The sequence below is a fragment of the Garra rufa genome, chromosome 23 (genome assembly GCF_049309525.1).
Source record: "Garra rufa chromosome 23, GarRuf1.0, whole genome shotgun sequence".
NCBI lineage: Eukaryota > Metazoa > Chordata > Actinopteri > Cypriniformes > Cyprinidae > Garra > Garra rufa.
Window position 1 is genome coordinate 17,991,700 of NC_133383.1, and position 27,962 is coordinate 18,019,661.

A 27,962-nucleotide genomic window follows, 5' to 3' on the forward strand; every position below is an offset into this window, starting at 1 on the left:
TGAGCCACACCCGAAATCAACGAACCAGAGTCAAACCCACCTGAGGGACACAACACAGTGCATTATACTAACCAAAAACTGGCCTCTGAGACTTCAACCACATAAAACAATGTATACTTAAGTCTCTGATGCTACAAACACACACACAAAACTCCCACAACCACACTAAAATATGATTATACAGAAAGTGAAAATGACAGATGAGAGATGGTGTATGTGGATGTGTGTATAAATATGCATTCTCTCACCATGCTCTGGAGGTTTATGTTTCTTTATGTCTGTTGAGAGATCTGACGAGCCATTTTCTAAAGCCCTTTATAGAGAGAAAACACATCTTAATGTGGGCGGCACAATAAAAAAAAAAAAACAGTCATTTGTTCCACTATCGTGTGTGTTTGTTTACCTGTTGGGGATGCGGAAGGGGATGCAGACGGGTGGCTGTGAGATGCAAACGGGATGTGATGAGGGAATCTGATACTCGTCCTCCACTCTGTCCGTCAGACTTCGGTGGCTTGTGAAGGGGTTGGTGTGTCTGTAGATGACAAAAAAATAATTTTACAACACAGAATCAAAACATGCAATCCCCTGATGCTTTAGGCATCAGACCGGCCACAAACTGGGTTCTCAGACCACAGTGACAGCATTTAGTCCTACACAGCATGATGCTATGCGGTTGGTAACAGGTTCAGAGTGTTTTTAGCATGTTGTTATGGGGGTTGGTAAGTGTTTTTAAACTCAATAGTATTCTAGTCTTTATATATTCAGTGCAAGTCTGTGGGAATTTGTCACCCGTTTTATCGTAAATCTAATCGCTAAGAAAAGTAAAAGCAGCCCTTTCTTCAACAACAGCATGATTTGAGACATTATTCATGTTTGTTGCATGGAAAACTTGAAAGATACTTGAACAACTCCCAAGTCCAAATATGAATTACCACATTAGCAAATACTCAAACCGCTTCATGTGCTCCCAAATTACAGCAAAGTGTGGAATAACCACATGTAAATATTTACACAGATGACAGCATTGTAACTGACGCTGCAGCACTCTTAGAAAAAAAACTCTTTGACGGCAGATTTGGACGATGTTCTCTGCCTTCATGCTGACTCACTGAAATGAGCACTCTGCAGTGTGTGAGCTGGTCGCTGTGAGATTAGCCAGTTTAATCACGTAATGCTCTAAGAATCACAGGCTGGGCTGAAGTAGGCAAAGACAGCCAATATTTAAGCAGGTCGGCACCTACAGGGGGTAGAAAGGTTAACTAGCTCTGGCTGGGATACTACAGGCCGTTTTCCAGCCAAGTCTGCTTGCTGCTAAGGCTGCTACCGTGATACACCATTAGAGGGCACTTTAGACATTTCTAGTCTGTGTGACGATGAAGAGATTCATTAAACATCCTTTTCAAGTATTTCGAAGTGCTCCTTTTTTCCAAGACATCAAGAGAGTGTTTATAGATGTACATTTGCCAAGTCTTTAAAGAGAAGCCAACCAAAGCAGTGTGAAAACACCTATAAGAGAGAGAGATGACAGGTTCACATGTTTTGCTTTCTTTGAGTAGGTGGAAAGTGCTCTCAGCAGTTCCAAGACGTTGGTGTGTTTGTGTTTCTGTACAGCAAACGTATGCTGGTAAGTGTGATGCTCATCACAAAGAACCCAGTGTGCCCCGAAGCCAGCAGAAAAGCCTTACTATACTTACAAACAATACAATGAGCTCAGCCTCTATAAACACATCACTGACTACTGACGCAGCTCTAAGGACAGATACACCACAACACTATTCTTCTGTGCTCTAAACAACAACCACTGTGGTTTCCAGAGCCTCTAGGTTTCATTTGTCAAGGCGGTGACAGAAACACAGTTTTTCTTGTAGCAGGAACTGCTGAGGAGAGAGCACAACAGTCTTGCATGAATGAAGCCATTAACATTGCCAACCAAACCAACGACTAGGGTTAGGGAGCTATGGGTGATGGGGCATTGCTAAGAGTTTGCTTAGGTGTTTAGAGTGTTTCTAGAACACTTTACCAACCGTATATCTCAACATAGCCCTAACTTACAGACACTTTTTAGGTACTATATAGTGCTGGGCAATGATTAATCACGATTAATCACATCCAAAATAAAAGTTTTTGTGTACATAATATAGTGTGTGTACTGTGTATATTTATTATGTATATGTAAACACACACACACACACACACACACACACACACACAAATGCATGCATATATTTAAGAAAAATATGTTATGTTTACATATTAAATATATTATATACAATTATAAATACATGTAAATATTTTCAAAATATACACTGTATGTGTGTGTCTTTATGTACACATAATAAAATTAAACAGTACACACTCATATAAACAAAAAAATTTATTTTGGATGCGATTAATCGCAATTAATCATTTTCTAGCACTAATAGATTAGCAACATACTAAAAACTACTCAGAAAACTATTCTTAAAGCTGCTATACTAATGGTACACCGTTACTGAGACACTCACTTGACGATTAATCAAATAGTAATCGAAACCAAAATTCAAAACCTATAAACGACGTAATTTCGCATGTCAATTATTTAGTTTTGTAAATCCTGTTAATACTTTCCTATTAAAAACATACTACCGTGTGTACAGTCGGCGCTATATGGACGTGTATGACTGTTGTGCTCACACGTTTAAGATGCCACTGACACATGTAGCACCACTCATCAATGTCAGTTTCCAAAACAGTGGACCAATCAGAAGACTATGGAGGCGGGGCAAGCGTTGCAGGCTTTTGTTTACAGTAACAGGTTTGTATGGCAACGTTTGTATTTGACGCAAAGTCGTGTTTTGTGTGAATGGCCAGTGAGAACCTAGAGTAAATACTCGCACATATAGAGTGACAGGACAAGATCGCTGAGAGGATCTATAACTATCAGGGCATTAAGAAAAAGTTAATCAAGATTTTAATTTTATGTCATATCATCCAGCCCTACACTCCACCAATCGTATAGCAAAATACAAAATACAGCACAAGCTAAGTGGTGAAGTTCACTATGTTAACCACTTCTTTCTAAATTATAATAATTACAACCAAAATCCAACACTCTGAGTGCAACATAAAAGACCGAAAGAGCTTAAGTGTTTGTGACAGAAAAGGAAATATGGCTTGCTGCTTGGAGTGTAACCTCTCATAGGCTGGTTCTGCTTAATTCCCTCAAAAGCCCCACAGGAAGTCCATCGCTGCTGGATCTATGTGTGTGTGTGGATGCCTTTATGTTTGTTTAAAGAGCACATGCTCTCCGGATCCTGGTGCTCTTGCATAATTGGTGCACATGTGTCCAAACATTGATGTCTGTATATGTGTGTGCTGTTCTGACAGAGCTCTAGAGATATACAGGATGCAGCCTGTGCACATGATCCCTGGATCACATTAAGACATTCATTAAATCCACATGATCTTTTTGTCTCTTCACCACAAAATCATTTGCAAGAAAGCAATAATTCAGTCACGGAACATCACAAAAACAGATCAATGAGCAAAGCAGGAAAAGATGCTCTGGATCAGCGTCAAGAGATCAGCAAGTCCACAGATAAACACAGTGCTTGAGAGCAACAAACAGGTGATCTGTAATCATTTGAACATGATATGAGTTAGCTGGGCAGAGTAAACACTGTTGTTTGTTTGGTGAGGCTACCTTCAAAATAAAGTAAGACAGATTCAGCTGCTTTACAGTGATTATGATCAACATGCACACAAAGAATAAGAGCTGCAGCAGGGCTCCGGGGATGGGAGTGGCACCTGTGTTTGTGTGTGTGTGTCACTTACCTCTGGTTGTGGTCCACAAGGGGAGGGGAGTGACGCAGAGGGGGGACGTCATACTCATCACCAGGTAACAGACCGTTGATGAAAGACTGCAGAGAAATACATGCACACAAACACACAATGTTAAAAACAAACACAGCCAAGTCATTTTTGTTAACACATTTTTAGATTTAGTGATTAACAAGCAACCAGTCATATGGAAAATATCCATATGGGACGAATACAGATGGATGGATGGATGGATGGATGGATGGATGGATGGATGGATGGATGGATGGATGGATGGATGGATGGATGGATGGATGGATGGATGGATGGATGGATGGATGGATGGATGGATGGATGGATGGATGGATGGATGGATGGATGGATGGATGGATGGATGGATGGATGGATGGATGGATGGATGGATGGATGGATGGATGGATAAAATAATGAAGGGTGCATTTATAGACAAATGGATATATAGCTGATGGATAGAGATAGAAGGATGAATGGCAAGATAGAAGGATGGATAAATAGATGGACAGAAAGATGAAAGGATGGACTGATCATGGATAGACAGACCGACGGACGGATGAATGGACTGGAGAGACAGATCACAGAAAAACAGATGGACAGACAGATTGATGGAAATACAGAACAAAAGATGGATGGACGGATAGATGAATGGATGGAAATACAGAACAATGGATTGATGGATGGACAGATAGATTGATGGAAATACAGAACAAAAGATGGATGGACGGATAGATGAATGGATGGAAATACAGAACAATGGATGGATGGATGGAAATACAGAACAATGGATGGATGGACAGATGGATGGATGGAAATACAGAACAATGGATGGATGGACGGATGGATGGATGGAAATACAGAACGATGGATGGATGGATGGATGGATGAATAGATAGATGGACGGACTGATAAAAAATAGAATGGATGGATGGATGATGGATGGATAGAGGGATATAGAGGGATGAATGGGAAGATGGAAGGATGAATGGATTGATGGAGTGGAAAGACAGACAGATTAATAATGAACAGGCGGATGGAAATATGAACAAATAGACTGAACGAAGATAGATTGAAGGATGGCTAAATAAGACCGACAGATTATAGTAAAATGGATTTACAGAAATACAAAATGAAACATGGATGGATGGATGGATGGCAAGACGGAAAGGACGAATAAACAGATAGATGGATGGACAAAAAAGATAAAAAGAATGAAAGGTGCATACATAGATGGAAGGATGTATGGACAATGAATAGAGATAGATGAATGGCAAGAGAAGGATGAATGAACAGATGGATGGACAGAAAAATAAATGAATAGACTGTTTATATAAAGATGGATTGATGGATGGATGATTAATTTTAGATCTGAAACAAATTAATATTGTATATATGTAATAAATATTCTATATACTGGTCAGTCCTAATATATAGATTAAAGAAAAAGAGAATGGAGAAGGATCTTCTAGACCTCCATCATGGAGCTCTAGAAGCTTCTGATGTCTGAATCGGTTTGTTTCACAGATCAAGAGCAGCATGTGATACTGCACACTAGCTGTGGCCTGCAGGCAGTGGGCTGAACAGAGCTGTGTGGGCTTGTGACGGAAGAACAGGGGCCAAACTCTCTGTGCCCACACTGTGACACTAAATTAATCCATATAGTGACATGCCAACCCAGGACAGAGACAGAGACAGAGAGAGAGAGACAGAGAGAGAGAGACAGAGAGAGAGAGAGAGAGAGAGAGAGAGAGAGAGAGAGAGAGAGAGAGAGAGAGAGAGAGAGAATTTTACAGTCAATTGGTGGTTATATATATAATTGCATGTTGCAAACCTTAGTAGAACAAAAAGATCCACATGTGCTTCAAACAAACCAGAACATCTCAGAGACGTTCTTTAGTTTCCAAGAGGGCTTTAATGAGAGACCCGCTACAGTTTTGCAACCAAATATTTAACTCTCTCCAATCCCCTCTTGCAGTGAATGCTTATTTATAGCATAATCTATAAACTCTCAGTGTGCCACGAATATGTCTGTGTAGTTTGCATTTTGGTGCATTAACCCAGATATATGCAAAAACACATGGTAGGGTGGGAGGGCAACTGCTGTAATCATGAAAGGCACTGAATGCTTTTTAAATACCTTTTTTAATGCCAGGGCCAGAAGCGCTACACAGACGAATTTCACAGCCTCGCTTTACTGCGAATATCGTCACTGTTGCTTAGTAACAGCCATGAGCAAAAAGTGAATATTTACAGCTTAAAATAGGCATGCAAGTGCTTGTGAATGAGTACAGAAGGTTCTAGGTGATTTCAAAGCACAATGTCCGGTCATTTTTCTGCTCTTATCTCATGTTCTTGACTCGGCTTATCAAAGAAGGACATTCCAGCTCTAATATAAAGTGTCGCTCTCCAAAACGAGCGTGTGAACGTGATCCGCATGATATGGAAGGAATGTGTGTGCGTTCCTAACCTTACTACACTCTGACTGAGGGTTCAGTCTGTGGCTGGTCCGGTTTAACCCCAAGTCTGCGCCGGAGCAGCTGAGGGGTCTCCCGTTGATGTGCGCAGGGGCGGCGTGGGCGAGTTTGGGGGAGCGGTCTGCAGCAGACGTCCTGCAGTCTGATAAAGCAGTGCTGTCTTTAGGGCTCCAGGCCTCCAGGGGAGCTCTGGGGTCCCTGGGAAGGCCAGACGAAGGGGTGACGAGCCAGGCGGCCCGGCCGTCTTGAGGGATATGAAGTGGGCGTTCTGGTGGAGGTGGGGGAGGGGGGTCTCTCTGTGGAGGTGGAGGGGCAGGAAGGGGCTTGTCCTGTTTTCTGGACATGCCTGGAGATGACTGCAAAGAGAAAAGAGACATTTGAAACTTGTGGAAATGAAATAGAGAAAAATCTAAAAATGCATCGTGATCTAAAATCAAAAGATACCTTGGGTGAGCCTGTGGGACTAGGAGCAGGAGAGCGGATGAGATCAAGGCGGGGCGGTACAGGCGGAATGTTCAAGTGTGGACCCATGTGATCTGCAGCGGTTTTCCGGCGTTCACACACAGGGGATGAGTTCGGAGACATTATCGGCGAGTTCTGGATCTCCATGGACTACGCAAAGAAAAAGAGAAACACTGATGATGATTTTTCCTATTCACCTTTTTCCTAAACATAGAAGTCTCATCCGCCTTATAACAGAAAGATGCTTTACATTTCAGGTCTCTGGTGTTTCTATTCAAATTAACACAGCTTAACCCTGCGCACATTTTTATATTTAGTTTTAACTGAGAAAGTTTTTAGAAAGTTTCAGTTTAATTAATTCAGTCAACCTTTTTACCCCATTTTAACATGGAATTCTATGGAGACTGGAAAACGAGAGCATCTTAACAGAAGTTAGAATCCATCATGGTGGCGTTCATCGGTTACTCAGGAAAAAGGTGGATATTTAGTAAGGTTTGGTCATATCTGTAAGTTTCAAATTTGGTTTTCTGAGCAATAAACTGACCAAAAATTTTCCCTTAGACTTACACTGAACTTGAGACTTTGGGAAAATCAGTAATAAATCATCTAGAACTGTGGTTCTCTTCCTTTTTGACTCCAAGGCCCTCAATTGTCAAACATCACATTCAAAAGGTATTTCTGGTAGTTCTGCTGCAATAAAAAAGCTGCTCAATTAAAAAAAAAAGTATTACTGAAACTAGTAGTAAAAGTTCATATGGGTCAAAGACATTACGATGTTCACGTCAAAAGAAATTTACAAAAGTGATATTAAGTCCATAGAATGCACATTAAATGAAAGTAAAGTGTCTACTTTTGAGGTTTAAAATAAGTTTTTGGAGAATAAAATGTTAAAATTTGGTTGAAATAATGTTACATTGTCATTCAGCGTAACAATATTTATGTCAAAATTCAAACAACATGCTTATTCAGACTTGTACATATTAAAATATCTAAAAGAATAAGGGAGCATATTACATTTTATTGTTTTCTTACTGACAAATGGGCAAAACCTAGGATAGTGGCAAATTTTAAAAATGTAGAATTACAACTAATTAGTATTTGGGGTGAAAGTAATTTGTCTTTTAATATGTCATAATTGATTTTTGTCGTAAATATGCCTGACTAGATTGTTACACTAAATGACATTTTAGTGGGTGTATGGTAAAAAATGTATGGCATTTATTTTTTGCTAAAAAAAAATAAAAGAAAAATTCAATTAAATGAAACAGAAAACTTAATATTTTTTTGAAAAAAAAAAACAAAACAATTTAAAGCAGTATTACACATTGTTTTTATGCTTAAACATTTTTTCGTCTTTGACCCCTATATTAATTAAAAAACAAATCTAATTAAAAAATAATATTAAAATTAGGGCTGTCAATCGATTAAAATTTTTAATCGCGATTAATCGCATGGTTGTCTTGAGTTAACTCGCGATTAATCGCACATTTTTATCTGTTCTAAATGTACCTTAAATTAACACTTTTTAAAGTTTTTAATTGGCATGGATGATTTTAAGCAAATATGTGTTTATTATCAGTGAAACCATACTTGACATAGAGCATGAAGACTAACTTGTTTCAAATGTCATAGATGTTTTTTAAATAACTTGTTCATGTCTATTAGACACGTGAAAAAAAGAACATAGAAACACCAGGTTCCCATTACTTCTCTTTCTTTGCACTGAGCAATTTACTTACACAAGCCTGTTTATATTATTTGCAGGACAGGGCAGCTCACTTCTTCTGAACATGCAAAATCTACATTTATTATTACATTTGTTTGCCTCTAGGTGCCCACATACTGTCATTTGATGCAGCCAAGTTCTCAACAGAACTGTTTCCATTGTTTTGATGTAATATTTCTGTTATCAGACAACCAAAGTAATATGAAATAATAACTGAAAAAAAAATCCTGAATTATGATCATGATTCAATCACTGAAAAGAATCATTTACCGGCATCTGGACATAAGTCACTATTCCCTGCATTATTATCGTTGTTTTTAACTTCCTGTTTGAATGCCTTCAGGATCCTTTGACTTTTTAGGAGTTTAGCCATTTAAAGTTATGTGATCCCAAAAACCTGCTTCTTTTATGTTTTAATGTATTGTTTTGGTTATAATGTACTGATTGGAGAGCCTGGTCTCATGCAAATGTGCACTAGCACGACTTTCTGTTTCTATTTGGCGTGCTATTAACAAGCTGAAATTAACTTTGGCGTGCATATGATATGCAATTATGCATGTGTTTGACGTGCATTTAATACGCCGTTTTCGCGTGCATACTTGTACTGTATGTGGCTTTACGCATCAACCCCACAGCAACAATCCTAACGTAGCCCGACTCCGCTTGCATTCATTAAATATGGCAGAAGTGCCGGTGTACGCAAAAGGATAAAATACAGAAGTACCTGCGTACCGGCCCACTTCAAGCACTGGAATGAACATAACATCTGTTTTAACCGAAAGCGCTGCTCCACTGCCGCTCGCTGAACAGAGCAGACGCAGATATGAAGAGAGGGAGGTGCGCGCGCATTCACTGGGAGACCTCACGCACGTTCAGCAAAACCGAAGAGCCTCAGAAACTATATTGGGTTTGTCCAATTATGTGTTTATGTATTGTTGCTAGACACTTTTCGCTACTAGGTTGGCAGCACTGCATCCATTTCTTTAACTATGGGCTAGGTAGTGGGTCAAACAGAAATGCGCGCTGCGTTAATCGCGCGTTAATAAAATTAGTGCCGTTAAAATGAATTTGCGTTACCGCACGATTAACGCGTTAATTTTGACAGCCCTAATTAAAATAAAAAAAAATTTGAATTTAAAATATTTTTTTTACTCACAAACAGTTATTTATACCTATTCTTATGAACTTATATTAATTACAGAAATGTCCATGACTTTTTAATCTTATATTAAAAGATTTTATTTTCTAAAAACACTTTTCCTCATATATACAAATTTATTTTCCAAACCGATGTTTTTGAGAGAACAAATTAAAATAAAATAAAAATATTTGCATCTGATTTACCTTATTTTAAAGCTTATTTTGTCTTATTTTAAATAATTTTTAAGAACCCAAAAATGAAAATTCTGTCATTAATTAACTCACCCTCATGTCATTCCAAACCTATAAAACCGAAATCCAATAGCTTCCTGACCCTGCATAGACAGCTGCACAATTACCACGTTCAAGGCCCAGAAAAGTTAGGACTTTGTTAAAATAGTCCATGTGACATCAGTGGTTCAACCACAATTTTTGGAAGCTACGAGAAAACAAAAATAACAAATTATTCAACTTTTTCTTTTTTAGGGTCAGTCTCTGTTTCCATTCACAAGAGTACCATGACTGGGCCTTAAACGTGTCAGTTGCGTTGCTGTCTATGCACATTAATTTGTGTTTTGAAGTTGAACAAAACTCTTACAGGTTTGGAACGACATGAGGGCGTGTAATTAATAACAGAATTTTCATTTTTGGATGAGCTATTCTTTTAAAGCCCCTTAGTTTGCTGATGCCTCCAAAAGGTTCTGGTCCCTCGGTTGAGAACCACGGGTCTTTAATCAACCTAGCAACCACCAAAAACACTAGCAACCAGATAAAAACACTCAAATCACCCTAACAACCACATAGCAACAGCTAGTTAGGATGTTGTCTTCCACAACATCCTAAAATCATGTTTCACACAATGTTTTCCCAGAAAATGTAAAATCTAGTTAAATCGGCGGAGTACAGAAACACTCATTGTTGCACAGGTCTTGGTCTTGATTAAGATAAAATGCTTATAACAACAAGACAACGAAAAGAACAATGACACACTCATTATTACCCATCATCATAATTGCGTACAAAGTTATCCTAATGGCCTGTTACCTCCAGGAATTGCTTTGGGCAGGTTAGGGTATTCAACTTCCTAATCAACTAATAGCCTCATTAGCATATCCATGAACAGAGCAATTGCAGCTGGCCAGCTTTTGTGGTGTAGAAAAATATTTATAGAGCGGAGAAAGAGCCGCTAATTAAATTTTCTAAGAAACGATACAGGAAATGAAAGGTGAATAATGCGCACTTTGTCCACTACTCATAGTACAAACTAGTTCTCGCTCACTAGGAGGCCAATATCCTCTACAAGTTCTTTTGCAAGGGCATTATGGGGAGAGGAAAAACTAATATCTCGCATTTCTATTTAAAAAGCGTTCCTGCCAGAAGGTGCCCTCTATTGCTCTCCGAGCTCTACCATTTAATGAATCTACTCAGCGGAGCTGCGGAGGTTGTGTCCTCGTGAGGCAGGTTCCGACAGGTTTCTTTTTCTAATAAAAGAGACTGACATTTATGCTGGTGGAGAGCGGGAGGCTTTTGCACCTATATAAAAGCAGGATATAGGCCTCTTTGAAGTCCAGTGAAGAATGAGATTGAAACGGATAGGGGAAAAAAGGAGACTGGTCGTGGAATGACATGATGAATGAAATCTTATCTACTGAGCAGGTTTGGGCAGAAACAAACTTCTGCATACTTGTAAACCTATGATAACAAACCTACAGACCTATGATAAAGTCAACACAAAATGCATTTGCAAGCAGTTTTGCTTACATTAAGCGACATTCCAGAGTGAAACAAAACAAAAAAGTAGGTCTGAAGTTAATTGCTCACAGTACGTCCATAAACACTACCAGTCAAAAGTATTTGAACAGTAAGATTTTTAATGTTTTTTTTTAAGAATTCTCTTCTGCTCACCAAGCGTGCATTGATTTGATTCAAAATACAGCAAAAGCAGTAATACTGTGAAATATTTGTACTATTTAAAAGAACTGCTTTCTATTTGAATACATTTTAAAATGTAATTTATTCCTGTGATCAAAGCTAAATTTGTAGCATCATTACTCCAGTCTTCAGTGTCACACGATCCTTCAGAAATCATTCTAATACGCTGATTTGCTGTTAATTTTTTTCAGTATTATTTGATTAATGGGAAGATCCAAAGATCAACATTTATCTAAAATAAAAAGCTTTAGTAACATTATACACTATACCATTCAAAAGCTTAGAGTCCATTTTGGGGGGGGGGGGGGGATGATAGAAATTAATACTTTTATTTAGCAAGGATGCTTTAAATTAATCAAAAGTGTTGATAATAACACTTTTGAAAAAAATTCTACTCAGCTGTTTTCAACATAATTAGAATATTAGAATGATTTCTTAAGGATCATGTGACTGATGAGTAAGGATGCTAAAAATTCAGCTTTGAAATCACTGTAATAAATTACATTTTAACATGTATTCAAATAAAAAAAGTTATTTAAAATAGTAAAAGTATTTCAAAATTTTACTTTTTTTGCTGTACTTTGGATCAAATAAATGCAGGCTTGGTGAGCAGAAGAAACTAATTTAAAAACCTTAAAAATCTTACTGTTCAAAAACTTTTGAATGATAGTGTAATTAATATTAATATGGCACCATTAATATTGCATACCATCCAAACGTTTGGGGTCAGAAAGAAATACTACTTTTAATCATGTGACACTAAAGACTGGAATAATGATGCTAAAAATGCAGCTTTACCATCACAGAAATAACATTTAAAATTTTACATATTAATGTAAACTGTAATAATATTATAGTTTTACTGTATTTTAATCAAATGAATGCAGCAATGAGCATAATAGATTTATTAAAACCATAATTAAAAGTAAGTAAATAGGTTTTTAAAATGATAATAGAAATTTAATGGATATTTTTTTACCTTCTTGATATGGTCTATAACCAGTGATTCCTCTCTGTCATCGTCATCATCCAGATCCATCATGGGGGAGCTGAAGTGGTCCAGGAGGAAGAACTTGGCCCCTTCGTTGCGTGGGTCAAACGGATCAACAATGATGGGCTCGGTGCCTTTGATCTCACAGCGACAGAATGGGCAACCCTGACCATCGGAATCCTGTGGAAAAGAGTCAAGGACACACTGAATGAACTTTCAAACACTAGCGCACACACTCATAAAACACACAAACACTTGTAGAAGTCCAGAACGCCGCCTCTCACTTAGAACAGACACGAGCACACGCACACAGCGTAGTATCTCCGGTAAACTCGACCCCAACGGTTCTGAGCTGCTTATTTGTATAGCGCTGTAAACACTGACAGACTGTTGTGGAAATATGCCTCGGCCATGAGGAAGCTCTTTACTGGCAGGATCTGAAGAGCCATGCTTGATTGCAAACAGCTGGAACGCACATGCTACCCCCTCAAGCCGGGTACCGAATTTCTCTTTTTGGGATTCAGGAAACAGCAGAGTAAGACAGACACCACACGCAGGCAGGCGAGTTCGGCATGTCGCGCGGCTCCGTACGGCCTGGAGACAGCTTACACATGGCAAACTGAAAAACAATCATCTTTCATTTCCTCCATTAAACTCGGAGAATCAAAGTGTGTCGATATTTACAAGAACAAAAGATGATCATGGCCGCCATCTGGTTGAGGGGTCGCCGAAAAGACATCAAAGCGTCTTTTGAAACCTAATCCTAATTAAAGCCCTTAAACAGGGAAAAAGAAACACACCCAAACTGACTCGACATAAAACAAGGCCATTAAAAACGAAAGGGGAGTGAGATTTCTAAGGAATTCACTACTGTGTGTGTTCGTAACTTACCACAAAAATAGCAATGAATATTAATGCCCCTGCCAGCTAGGAGGTGAGATGACACTTCTCTAGGCTCTCAACTGGCTCAATAGTTTATTTAACGCTTAGGTCCCTTTTATAGGCAGGTGATATAGGTTAAAAGAGAAGCCACTTCGGCTGTTATAAAAACTGTGAGGGTGAGCAATATCAGCGGGGATTTGAAAAAGCCACACAGCACTAATATTATGTCTCTTGTTGTCCAAAATATGAACTCAGCTGAGGCCTTTTAGATGCTATTTTAAATTTAGTGTTGTGATAATGCATGTTGTGACAATTCCGCAATGAAACGGAGATGACACCCTTCTTCACATCTCACACTTAAATGTGACACAAACACTTGCATCTAAACCTAAAGTAGCACATTAACTATGTTTCACCAACATTTGACAACCAGAAAGTCTACAAACATATTTTTTTAAAGGGATAGTTCACCCAATAACAAAAATTAACCTATGGTTTACTCACCCTCAAGTCATTATGTGCAAATATGACTTTTTTTTTTATCTTCCAGATGAATACAATTGGAATTATATTACAAATACCCTGCCTCTTCCAAGCTTTATAATAGCGGTGATTGGCTGTCGAGATTTTGAAGTTCATAAAGTGCATCCATCCATCATTAAAAACACAGCCTTGGGAGGTTAATAAAGGTCTTTTGAAGCAAATTGATGCATTTGTGTAAGAAAAATATCTGTATTTAAAACTGTATAAACCATAATCTCTAGCTTCACGAGAGAGTGGCGTAGGACGCAGGCGAACACAGTGACGAATGTAGAAGTGCACTGGAGAGAGCAAAACAAAACACCGGTCACAAATTAGAAGTACAAAACGTGGATTTGTAAAGAAAATGTTGGAGGATTTTGATATAAGCCAAGAGGAGACAGGTTTTCCTTTGCTGTAAACAAAACTTGGTTCTTGCGAGAGCATATTCTCACTGGAGTTTACGTTCATCATCCGTGAACGCCACTTTCTCATTATTACAGTTTATAAAGTTTTAAATATGGATATTTTTTCTTGCACAGATGTATCAATTCACTTTAAAAGGCCTTTATTAACCCCTTGGGACATGTGGAGCATTTTTTATGATGGATGAATGCACTTTATTGGACTTCAAAATCTCAACAGCCATTCACTGCCATTATAAAGCTTGGAAGAGCCAGGACATTTTTAATATAACTCAGATTGTTCGTCTGAAAGAAGAAAGTCATACACCCCTAGGATTGCTTTAGGGTGAGTAAATCATGGGGTAATTTTTATTTTTTAGTGAACTATCCCTTTTAATTTAAAGCTGCATTAAAATGAGACATTTTTCAGAAAAACTGTTACATTTAGAAAACTTTTACTACTTTTTTCCTGGAATGTTTTACTTTAAATGTGTTTGCCATATTTCTGTTAAACTAAATAGCACTTTAGTTTGACATTTTCTCATTTAAGGCAGAGACATTCATACATTTGTAAGTGTCAAATCATTTTTAGGGGCCACTGTATTGTTTCTATGAAGTGCTTTTCTGAATTCAATTACCTTGAGCACTTCACTTCAACTTTCACACAGTGAATAACATGTTCATGGTCAGTAAGCACAATTCTGATCTCCAGTCTCTCAGAAACTCAGATGGTGCAGCAGGGTGAAAACTACTACGACCAATAGAACAACAGAACACTACAACAATACCACTTCTTTCTCAAACTGTTGAGAGATATAATTAAGGATGATAGGATATTAATGGGGAAAGAAAGAAGGAATGGAATCAGCACATGTTGCTGGCCAGATTCGATCCTGCTTTGTTGACATGAGCATTAAAGAAGTTCACTTCCAGAACAAAAATTTACAGAATTTACTCACCCACCATCCAAGATGTTCTTGTCTTTCTTTTGTCAAAAAGAAATTATGTTTTTTGAGGAAAACATTTCAGAATTTCTCTCCGTATGGTGGACTTTTATGGTGCCCACGAGTTTGAACTTCCAAAATGCAGTTTAAATGCAGTTTCAATGATCCCAGCTGAGGAAGAAGGGTCTTATCTAGAAAACGATCAGCCATTTTCTAAACAAAATTGGCAATTTATATACTTTTTATATATTGTCGAAAAACTCCCATCTCATTTTCTTCTCCAACTTCAAAATCATACTACAATGCTGCAGAAGTACCAACCCAGTGTTTACAAAGTAAACGTACAAAGAAGATCAAACACCCTTTACAAAAAAAGGTAAAACAGCGATGTACGACGATTTTGAAGTTGAGATGGGAGTTTTCCGACATACCCTAACTGTCTTGAACCAGAACACGCAGAGCTAGACAAGACGAGCAATTTGAGGTTAAAAAGTATATACATTTTATATATTTTTTTTTTCTCAGAAAACGGCCAATCGTTTCGCTAGATAAGACCCTTCTTCCTCAACTGGGATCGTTTAGAGCCCTTTAAAGCTGCATTGGAACTTCATTTTGGAAGTTCAAACTCGTGGTCACCATTGAAGTCCACTATATGGAGAAAAATCCTGAAATGTTTTCCTCATGAAGAAAGAAAGACATGAACATCTTGGATGACAAGGGGGTGAGTAAATTATCGTTCTGGAAGTGAACTTCTTCTGCTTGGATCAGCTTGAGTGAGTGAAGTCTCACTGCATCTGGCTGAGGCGTCTGAGTTTAGCTGACCCCACCATGGCCTTGAAATATTTGTTTATCCTAAGAGAAGCTCTGATGCTCAGACAACACCCTAGATCTGAACATTCTGGCTATTCGGCTGGTACTTAAACTGTAAACACATACACACTTCACCCCACATGTCTAACATCATCCATGTAAACATCCTCAATCACAAACATACACTGGCACACACAAACACACACCCAGAAGATGAATGCAACCAGACTGGACACATTTCCCGCCCTATTTGCCTTTCCTTCACCTACTCGCTGTGGTGCTGCTTGCATTTGTGATCAGGACAAACGCAAGGGCGACGGAGAGACAGATTACCTGCTGTTCGTTCCCCTCTGAGCCCTGATGACGCTCAGTATTCAGGTCATAGCATGCCATTAAAGCGCTTCTAACTAGGTCCATTAGCTGAGCACTGGGCATCACTGAAGCGTTTACATGCGATGCAAAGAGTTTCATCATAGCAGATGCAAATAAGACATGTTTATTTCATGCATGAGCGCAATTGTGGCGCATGTGTGTAAATGTTAAGCTGTTTTAGCATTAGCAGTCCAGTAGAGTGTGACTACATGAATAATGCTAATTTAAAAAACAATATTAGAGTAAAGCTTAAGGTACTTTAGTATTTTGTCCCAGAGTGAGAATGATTGTCACCAGATTTTAAATAAAAATCATAATAAAAGCAAATACAGCTGAAGTCAAAAGTTCACATACACCTAGCAGAATCCGCAAAATGTTAATTCTTTTACCAAAATAAGAGGGATTGTACAAAATGCATGTTATTTTTTATTTAGTACTGACCTGAATAAGATATTTCACATAAAAGACATTTACATATAGTGCACATGAGAAAATAATAGTTGAATTAATTTTAAAAGTTGTCCTCGGTATGAAAAGTTTGATCTCAAAATCATACGGTCATTGTTAAAAAGGGTTCAAACACAAAAATGCTGAAAAATCAAAGAATTTGTGGGACTGGAAGGATTTTTCTGAAGAACAGCAGGCAGTTTAACTGTTCCGGACAAACAAGGGACTCATGAACAACTATCACTAAACAACAACAAAACAAAAATCACAGCTGTGGATCATTTAGGTAACAACATGGTATTAAGAATCAAGTGTATGTAAACTTTTGATCAGGTTAATTTTTTATAAATTTAACTATTATTTTCTCTTGTTGACTATATGTAAACGTCTTTTATTTTGTAGGATCCCTCTTACTTTGCTAAAATGATTTAGATTCTGCAAGGTGTATGTATACTTTTGACTTCTAACTGTATACACATATGAAAACACACTGTTGGACATTAATAATGGACAAATTAAATACACTATTGAAGTATAAAAACACCTTTAGACATACCTGCCATGATGTCAAACAGGAAGTGCACATGAGGTGACCACATGGCTCTATCTTAACATCTTTATCGTTTTCAGCACAAATCTTACACAGCTGAAACGTGGAGCCCATTTCACAGTACAACTCATACTGCTCCTGCAAAGACCAAAAAAAATATGATGGAAAAAAATGCACACAAAATCTGACATGTAGCCTACCAAAACGTACTTCGGTTACTAACCTGTGTGACCTTAATGTGGTCATGTGGGGTGGGTTCACACAGGCCTGTGAGATCTGGGTTATAACTACGCCCATCTGGAAACAGATAACTACAGATGGAGAGAAAGACAGCAGAAAGAGAATGAGGTTAAGAGACTTGTCCTCATGTGCAACTGGCTCTGTGGCATCTCCATTAGCAGTGCTGTGAAACTGGGCCACCTCTCCAGCTCATCCAATCACAGCCAATGTCTGAATCGCTGCACTTTCAGCAGGGATCAAACCTCTCGACTGGGGCAATCAGATGAGAGAGAGAGAGAGAGAGACACGTCCAGACAAAATCTGCAGGGTTTTTTTTTTTCTGCATTTTCTAGGGTGGAACTCTACACTCAGCAGAATGGTTTCAAACATGGTAAACGTGTTAAATAGAGCTGTAAGCAACTATTGACAGCTGAAAGCATAATCAAATTATCTAAAAATCTTCAGAATGCAAACAAACCAAATGACAAGTGTTTAAATTCTGTAGAAATGAGTTTCTTGTGCACGCCTGGTGTCAGGCACGTGTCCATTACAGTGCTTTTTTTTGTGTGAAGAAACTAGCGTTGTGCAAGCATATCAGATTCATTATCTGAAAAGAACTGGCGACCATCGTACAGCTCAGATGGTGTGAGATTGGCATGTGGTGCTGGGCCGGGCAAACAGAGCCACAAAACCAGATATGTGATGTGGTTCAGAGACAGCTGACACAGAAACAGTGACAGTTACATGCAGCTAAACCCGTAAATGATGCCCTAAACAGACATGCCAGTAAGACACCTGCCAACACAGAGAAGGGGGGACAGAGTGTGTGTGTGCGTGTGCGCGTGTGCGTGTGTTTGTTTGTTTACAAGCGAGACTGCCAATTTATCAGAGCATATTGAACAGATAGTGTGCTTCACAGAAGAACTAAAGGAGTTGATTCCAGGAAAATCAGACAAAATTAGGAAATCTGGACACAGGGGCGCCAGATCCCCATATTTGGCACTCAATCAAACTTAATTAATATTAAAATATGCACCCCTGCTGGCTCAGATGCAGGAAATGATTACTTATATGTATGCAGAAAGAAGCCAATCAATGCTCCACTTAATAAAATAAAGTGGTGCTAAACTAACAAACTCGACTTTTATGGTTTACTGCACAGTTGTTACCATTCTGAGTTCAATTATTGAAGAAAATTCATGTAAAAGAGAAAAACTATTGTGTTAAGTTACAAAAACTGGAAGCATTTTGCAGCATCTCTACTCCAGATAAAGTTGAAGTCATAAGTTTATATACACCTTGCAGAATCTACATCAAAAAAAATAAGAGGGATCATACCAAATGCATGTTATTTTTTTTTATTTAGTACTGAACTGAAAAATATATTTCATGTAAAAGATGTCTACATATAGTACACAAGAGAAAATAATAGTGGAATTTATAAAAAAATGACCCATCCAAAAGTTTACATACACTTTATTTCTTAATACTGTGGTGTTACCTGAATGATCCACAGCTATGTTTTTATTTTTTGTTTAGTGACAGTCTCTAGTTTGTCCTGAACATTTGGGAATCAACTGAACTGGGTAATTTTTCATTTCTCCTGTGGACTATATGTAAATGTCTTTTGTGAAATATCTTTTTCAGGTCAGTACTAAATAAAAAATTACATTTTGCATTTGCATTTTGTATGATCCCTCTTATTTTGCTAAAATAATTAACATTTTGCAGATTCTGCAAGGTGTATGCAAACTTTTGACTTAGACTTTTGACAACTGTAGATTAATTATTAATTATAATTAAGTCCAAATTTATTTGTATAGCACTTTTTGCAATACACATTGTTTCAAATCAGCTTTTCATAAAATCATGACGTAATTGTTTATAATATCTTAACAGTTTCAAGCATTATAATCACATCAAGCAGATCAAAGCTTGACTATAAAATAACTTACAATTTGCGATTTGCTATACAGTATATATCGGCCTATGCAAGAATACTGTGTGTATGTGGATAAAGTTAGACATACTTATCTATCCAACTTCATATAAAAAGCAGGCCAAGATTATAGTAACATTTTGCGATGCAATATATTGCTTTATACAAGTGTACTGTATGTATGTAGATAAACTGGGATGAAATATTAAAAGGTCACACAAAAACACCTAATCAAATGTAAAAAAAATATGACTTTGTATTTCCATGCCAAAACAGTAATAAATTAATATTCATGAACTCAGCCTTTTTGACATCATAACCCACTTGTTTCAGCCCCCTTGTCTAGACATTACATCAAAGAAAGATCAAATACTAAATGGACTGGAACTCAAAACGCCCACATGAGCACCATGGCTCAACATGCACCAACCACTAGGCCAAAGCCTTGTATTTATTAGCTTAATCTGAGGTACTCACAAGCCTTCTCTACATCCGTCGATGAGCGCCTGGAACAGCGGCTTGTTATGTGGGATGGTCTGCAGGATGTTGCCGTCACTGGTGACGTAGCCGATGGCCCACTGTCCTAACCGTGTACAACTTAGCCTGAAGATGTAGCTGAGAAAAAGAGAGAGATAAAGAGAGAGAGAGAAACCAACTGTAAAAACCATAACGCATACCAAAACAGCTGACACATAACATTACTAAAAACAGCGAAGCACGAATGAGGTTATGTAAATATAACACTTCTGTGCTTATCGTTTGCATGAAAGCAGCTGGCTTGGGTCAATTATGTTAAAGAAAACATTTATTGGGGTAAAACCCGAAAACAACAGTCCATAAGTTTTGATATCATAACAGCAATTATGAAATAATCAAACAATGGAGAGAAAAGCAGAACCATATGGATGACATTGACTTCTACATGCCCCTTTACCAAGAAATGTAAGAGGAAAAGGAAACGAAAAGCAGATTTTCGGAGTTATTCAAAGACGGCGCTCGGTTATGCAACTGCTGAACAACAAATTCAGCCAGGATTAAGAGACTAGCTGGTACCTTTCCATTCAATATCCCACAACATCAGAGCTGGCACTCAAGCCGGAAAAAGGGAAAAAACTAAGGCTGGCGGAGAAATGGAAGGAGAACAGGTTGACATTTCTCAGCAGGAGGTGGAAATGTTTATACAAGTGTCTTAGAGAATGTGATTTGTAATGATAAATGCTAAATCCTCATGTGATGTCACAAACATCATGAATGTGCGAATGAGACAGATCAGACAAAGGTTGGCAAGGCCAAAATAAGCAAATTCGATGAGATAAATGCAACAAAAGTGTCATGTTTGAGCCACTATTTTGAGTCATCAGACCACACACACAGATTCACCACGGGAAAGGTCATAGCCTGATGTAAGGGATTGTTGCAGGATTTCTTGATTACATTAGAGTTATTTCTAATGCAGCTGCTAAGGATGAATGGAGCTCTCTGTGTTAAATGTGATTAATCCTATAATGCTCCACTGTGCTGCTTTCACGCTGGACATGGCTCTTTTCATGCACAGGAGGAAAAAATGTACAGTCTCAACACTTACTCCTGTTAACACTATACTTTCAACTCAACTCTGTGCCAGTTTCTCCATCTCTCTGTCAGTCACTCTCTCTCCTCTCTTTTGTTTAATATGAGAGCTGCTACGGTTACTTTCTTTTTATGCTTTCAAAACCTATTATCAGCATAATTTATTATTTGACACTTTTTGTTTAAAGGCAAACGTAGTACCTTCACAGATACATCAATTTGAACAGAGATGAACCAAACCCTTCTGTCACAGGACAGGTCATAGTCTAAGAGATTTGCTTTTAGTCCTAATTCAATTTTGACAAAAACATCCATGCTATTAGAATGAATAGGGACTGAAGCCTTTGAAGTGAAAAAAAGTATAAAGAATGACCATTTAAATATCATTAAGTGATCCACATGACTTGCATTATAGGCCTTCTGAAGTCATATGACAGTTTTGTGTGAGAAACAGCTCAATTCAAGTCATTTTCACTGAAATTTTCTCCTCCAGTGAGCTGTTAACCGTTGACATTATCAGATCATTGACTCAAGTGACCCGAAACTCATAAGTACAATCATTTGGTTCATAAACCAATTATTCAAAATGGTTTTGTGAACTGTTTCAAGCAATTCATTAAAAAGGACTGAGCAAAAAGAATGATTCGATCAAGAATTTCATATTGAACTTTTGTTTATAAAATGGACAATGAACTAATGAACTGAATCAGTTTGATTCATGAACAAATCATTCATGTGAACTGGATCAAACAATTCATTGAAAAGAATTGAGTCAAAAACGATTAGTTAACAAATCAGACATGAACGAATCATCACAAAGCAATTATAAAATTATTAAAAAACTAGTCAAAAATATGATTTGTTCACATTTCAGACATTACACTAGTGAACTGACTCAGTTTGATTCATAAACAAATCATTCAGACAGGTTTTATGAACTGGTTCGAGCAATTCTGGTTAAACTCGATCAAGCAATTCATTGAAAAGAATTAAGTCAAAAAACTAAATGTTAAGAATCAGACATGAACAAATTGTGAAGCAAGTCAAAAATGTGATTTAAACTGAATCAGTTTGATTCTTGAACAAATCATCCAGACTGATTTTATGAACTGGATCAAGCAAACCATAAAAAAAAAAAAAAAAGATTTGTTCAAGAATCAGACATTTCACCCTTCTCTCATAAACATGCCAAAGAGACAAAAAGAACAGAAATCAGTCATCAGTAAATAACGACTTTAATTTCTGCATGTTCATCCCACAATTCTATTGTATGATTTCAAAAGACCAATTTTAAATCACATGACACATTTTCGTCATTCTGGAGCTTTACAGCCTCAGTCCTCATTTACATGCAACAAGGCTATTCTTCAAAAACAGACTTCCAGCCATTAGTTTTTGTTTCCTAGGGTAATTCAGCTTCCCACGGCTGGTTATTCTGTCCTGGTAGGCCCAGAGCGCAATATGGATGTCTAGAGAGAAGGAACTGGCAAATGATTGTCATGGAAAACAAGCCAAGTCACCAACACCCTCAGAATCATCGCACACAAACATACACACACACACACACACACCCAGATCATAAAAAGCTCCGAGCTACTGTGACCACTGAGGCAGCGAGCGTGTGTTTCCGCACTAATGAGCCCAGCCTCTTGTGTCACACTGCCCTGATATAAACAGACATGAATATGACATCCTGCATGTCAAAAGCTTGATCCTGCCAGGTGACTGTAACGGGTAGATGCTCAGCGTGAAACGCATACAGTCCCCTTGGGTGCCGCCATGACCTTCTCGAACCGCACACACACATCTGCCGCTCTTCTTCAGTAGATTGGTATTTGCATACAGTTCTGCTCGACCACCCACCGGCCTCGACTTCCTTCTGTTTGTTTAGCCACATCTCTCCAACCCACATCAGCCCTTTAAAAGGCCCATCTTCCCGGTGAAAATCAAACAGTGGGAATCCTTTCCCATAAAGTTTCTTATTTTATGGCCTCGCTATTATCTTGCTGTTGTGTTAAATGACTCTAACCAGTGTGTAATCGCGCCTGCCGTCTGGCTCTGGACCTCATAGTTGTTTCGCTGCAGATGCGATGCTATTTCTCTAATCAGCTAATCCAAACAGACTGGATTTAACTAGCCCTGTCTCCCTGCGGCACCGTCCGGCACCCTTAGCGCACTGATACGGTACAATTCTAAGGTCAAGGGGTTTATTTCCAGGTTACCCTGATCGTAAATGCTTGATCAGCGCCTGCTAAATGACAAACAAGAGTCGGCGAGAGCAGAAGCGCAGACAAAGAGCCTCCTGTAATAGGCTAACATCTCCGCCTCGCCCACTTTCCCATGCAAGCGGGGTCGTCTGCCAGACTGGAGAAAAACAGCTGTCTGGCCCGGCGCACCATGCAGCAGATGGTACGTCTATTACAGCCGCCATCCAGTTACACACAGACAAGTCTGTACCTGCCAGGTTTGTTGATGTACTTCTGCAGACGTGCCTTCACTTCATCGTACGTCAGAAAGGCCATGTAGCCCGGGTGCGTGACTGCCAGGAAGTTCCAGTTCCTCAGGATTGAGCCCCACGGCTACAAGGGAAAGAAGAAATAAATTAGAGAGAAGGTAGTGGGTTCAGGAAGTCAGTAATTAGTGATACTGCAAAGGCTCAGAAAACAGAAGTCAGAACAGAGTGTGCCAACATACAGTACATTGCATTTTTACCATCACTGGTTTTTCAGATGATTAAATCAACAAGACTGTATCAACTATGTACACAACAGTCCTACAAAAATGAACACTTAAGTCAGATTAAAATGACTTTTCGGACTAAACAAATATATACAGTACAATTGAGGTCAAAGGTTTACATACACTTTGCAGAATCTGAAGGATCATACAAAAATTTTTATTTAGTACTGACCTGAAAAAGATATTTCACATAAAAGACATTTACATATAGTCCACATGAGAAAATAATAGTTGAGTTTACAAAAAAAAATGACCCTGTTTAAAAGTTTACATACACTTGATTTTTTATATTGTGTTACCTGAATGATCCACAGCTTTGTTTTTTTGTTTGTTTGTTTTTTTAGAGAACATTTAAACTGCCTTCTGTTCTTGAGAAAAATCCTTCAGATCCACAAATTCTTTGGTTTTTCAGCATTTGTGTGTATTTGAACCCTTTCCAACAATGACTATATGATTTTGAGATCCATCTTTTCACACTGAGGACACCTGAGGGACTCATGTTCAACTATTACAGAAGGTTCAAACGCTCACTGATGCTTCAGAAGGAAACGCGATGCATTAAGAGTCGGGGGTGAAAACTTTTGAATAGAATGAAGATGTGTAAATGTTTCTTATTTTGCCTAAATATCGCACTGCCCTTCAGAAGCTACAGAAGATACCTACATGTTTCCCGGAAGACAACATAAGTTCTTATTTTTTCCTTCTGAAGCATCAGTGAGTGTTTGAAGCTTCTGTAATAGTTGAACATGAGTCCCTTAGTTGTCCTCAGTGTGAAAAGATGGATCTCAAAATCATACAGTCATTGTTGGAAAGGGTTCAAATACACAAACAAAGCTGAAAAACCAAAGAATTTGTTGGAGCTGAAAGATTTTTCTGAAGAACATCAGGCAGTTTAACCATTCAGGACAAACAAGCGAATCATGAACAGCTATCACTAAACACAAAAAAACACAGTATTAAGAATCAAGTGTATGTAAACTTTTGAACCGGGTCATTTTTATAAATTCAACTATTATGTTCTATTGTGGACAATATGTAAATGTCTTTCACATGAAATATCTTATTCAGGTCAGTACTAAATAAAAAATAACTTGCATTTTGTATGATCCCTCTTATTTTGGTAAAATATTTAACATTTTGCAGATTCTGCAAGGTGTATGTAAACGTTTGACCTCAACTGTATGTGGTTTAAATTACAAATGTCTTTATGCTGTTTCTTTAAAATAAAAAGTGCAAATACATTTCACTAAGCATTTAGCAAATACATAATAAATGAGCTGTTCAAACTGTCGACAAAAGCATTTGGACACCTACGCCAGTTAAAAATGCATGAATGTTGCCTAAAACTAAAATAAATAATAAAAAAACAAGTCAAACCACATGCGATTTATTTTGACAACAACCACAAAGACACTTCAAACTGAATATTTAACAAAAAGTAGTGTGTTTCAAATGATAAACTAATAAATATGCTGTTGTATGAAGAAAACAAGCATTTGGATGCTTTCTGGTTGTAAGAGGTTCATTGAACATGGTTATAGTTAATGCACAAGGGTAATAGGGAAGTGGTTTCATCCATTAAAAATCAAAAGAAAAGAGAAGTTGCTGTAGTTGTAAGAAAAGACAGAGGATAATGCTATTTGTTTTGAATTGTACTGTCTAATGCAGGGTTTGTTTTATTCTAAGAACTCCCAAATATGATGAATTGCTGCCCAATGTATAAAAATAGCTATGTATAAAAAACACTTTATACAGTGTGACAAAATTATGTGATAATTTAAAGATATTTTCTTAAACAAAAATTAAATTTAAAAACTAGCTTTTATACAGTCAAAAAAACTAAATTATTAAAAATATTAGCAATAAAGTTTTACTTTTTATTAAGTTAATTTTCCCCCTTTTTTTCTTAATGTTAGATTAATAAACAAGAAAAGGACTTGCAATTCAGCTCATAATATTTAAAATATGTATTTATTATACACATTAATATATTAGGTTAACACATCCATTTTGACAGTGCGGAACAAACATACTTTAAACAATTTTGTTTAGTATGTTTTTATTTTTAGCAAAATCCCTAGTACCATTTAAAGACCCCTGGACTTGAAATTTAAAAACCCCTAACCTACTACAATGACATTTAATGACTTAAAGTCACAAATGTGCTGTTCAAAATGTCAACAAAGCATTTGGACACCTACGTCACAGTTAAAAATGTATAAATGTTGCATAAAACTAGAATAAATCAAGTCAAACCATGTGTGATTTATTTTGACGAAAACCACAAACACACTTCAAACTGAATATTTAACAAAAAGTAGTGTGTTTCAAATTATAAACTAATAAATATCCAGTTTAAAATGAAGAAAACAAGCATTTGGATTCTTTCTGGTTGTCAGAGGTTCATTGAACATGGTTATAGTTAATGCACAATGGTAATGGGGAAGTGGTTTCATCCATTAAAAATCAAAAGAAAAGGGAAGTTGCTGTAGTTCTAAGAAAAGAACGACCATAATTTGTTTGCAGATGCTGTTTGTTTTGAATTGTATTATCTAATGCAAATTTGGTTTTATTCTAATGACTCCGAAAAGATGACTCGCTGCCTAAAATATAAAGATAGCTATGTATAAAAACCTATTTATACAGTGTGACAAAAATGTGAGATAATTAATAATAAATATGTGCTTTTTATTAAGTTCATTTCCCCTAAATGTTTCTTAATGTTAGATGAATGAACAAGAAAATGTCTTTCAATTCAGTTAATAATATTTAAAATATTTATTTAAACATTTTACACCTTTTTTATTTTTTGTAAACCTCCTAATACCTATTACTGGCCTCTGGACTTAAAATATGAAAACCCCTGACCTAATACAAAGACATTTAGACATTTAGTGACTTACAGGTCCAATCCTTTTTGTCTCTTTGTACACAAATAAACTCATCTTGACATGTCAGAACTAAATGAAAAGCCGCTGTGACTCTTGAGACTTTGGAAAAAAACGAAAAAGTGTGTGCTGTTTCCTCTTTCCCATACAAACATAACCAATCCAGGCTTAAGCAATTCCCAAAAATCTGAAGCAGAGCTACAAGGTTTTGGATGTTCAAACGAGCAGGGTGTAGTTTTGTTGGCTTTGGCCGTAAGGTAGCGGGGGTCGTATGTGGTGATTCAGCCGAGGAAGGTCACATGACTATTATAAGCATTTCGTGAGATTTAAAAAACTTAGTATTGCTCACCGATTGACTCACATGCATACCCAAATCCACGCTAATGAAACAATGTGGGTCCTTCCAGCACATTTCCGGGAATTTTAGTATTTTCTTGCACTAAAGACTTGAGTAGGTAGACAAAAAAAGTAGGTGTTTTGCAGCCGACATGTAAAAAGCGCAGGTTTGTAAGCCTGTGTGTTGTGGTTAGGGATGAGGTGTGTTTTTCTAACTAAGGGATTCCTCTGCGTAAAACAAACCTCCCACTTGACACTCATTCTCAGAGGTGATCCCCAGTGTTAGCGCCATTTTCCATCAGACGTGATGACTACAAAACATTGAGACGTTTTTGATGTTTTCAATTTAAACATGCGGTTATCTGTGAGACATCTATGTACAAGGTTTCTCCTCAGAATGAGTAGATCGACCCACGCGGGAGTGAGAAAAAAACAAGGGGGATCCTTCCGTATCGCTTTCACTATTACGATTAGCTGCTTTTACAAAGTAGTTGACATTTAAATGTTAGCTTGATATAATGCGTGGTGAGAAATCGAGAGAAATGGATGGGGATGTGGGAGGTAAGGGGTTTAGGGGTTACCTGGAAAAGACGAGTAAAGATGTCGAACTCAAAGACGGAGATGTAGTCGTTGCAGGTGAGGTCGATGGTGGATTTCAGAGCCATGGCCTCCAACCCAGAGCTGATGGGGTGCACGTCGTGAAGGCACTGCCGGAACATTTTCCATGGCACTATTGTCCTGGAAGCACACACAAATGCACACTGGGATTAGGCTTGAGAAAATCCTTC

The 27,962-nt window shown here is 37.7% G+C and overlaps 1 protein-coding gene across 1 annotated transcript in view; it reads right to left on the reverse strand.

Annotated features, from left to right (window-relative positions):
- Positions 1–27,962, reverse strand: part of cblb (Cbl proto-oncogene B, E3 ubiquitin protein ligase) — a 91,485-nt gene that overhangs the window by 1,219 nt on the left and 62,304 nt on the right. The window contains exons 5-16 of the mRNA XM_073829243.1: positions 27,756–27,912; positions 23,669–23,790; positions 20,120–20,257; positions 17,708–17,795; positions 17,491–17,622; positions 12,545–12,736; positions 6,750–6,917; positions 6,299–6,661; positions 3,814–3,899; positions 404–532; positions 249–313; positions 6–40 (exon numbers count right to left, since the gene is read on the reverse strand). Of these exons, the coding sequence (XP_073685344.1) occupies positions 6–40; positions 249–313; positions 404–532; positions 3,814–3,899; positions 6,299–6,661; positions 6,750–6,917; positions 12,545–12,736; positions 17,491–17,622; positions 17,708–17,795; positions 20,120–20,257; positions 23,669–23,790; positions 27,756–27,912 (1,675 nt within the window). The remainder of the gene's footprint in view (positions 1–5; positions 41–248; positions 314–403; positions 533–3,813; positions 3,900–6,298; positions 6,662–6,749; positions 6,918–12,544; positions 12,737–17,490; positions 17,623–17,707; positions 17,796–20,119; positions 20,258–23,668; positions 23,791–27,755; positions 27,913–27,962) is intronic.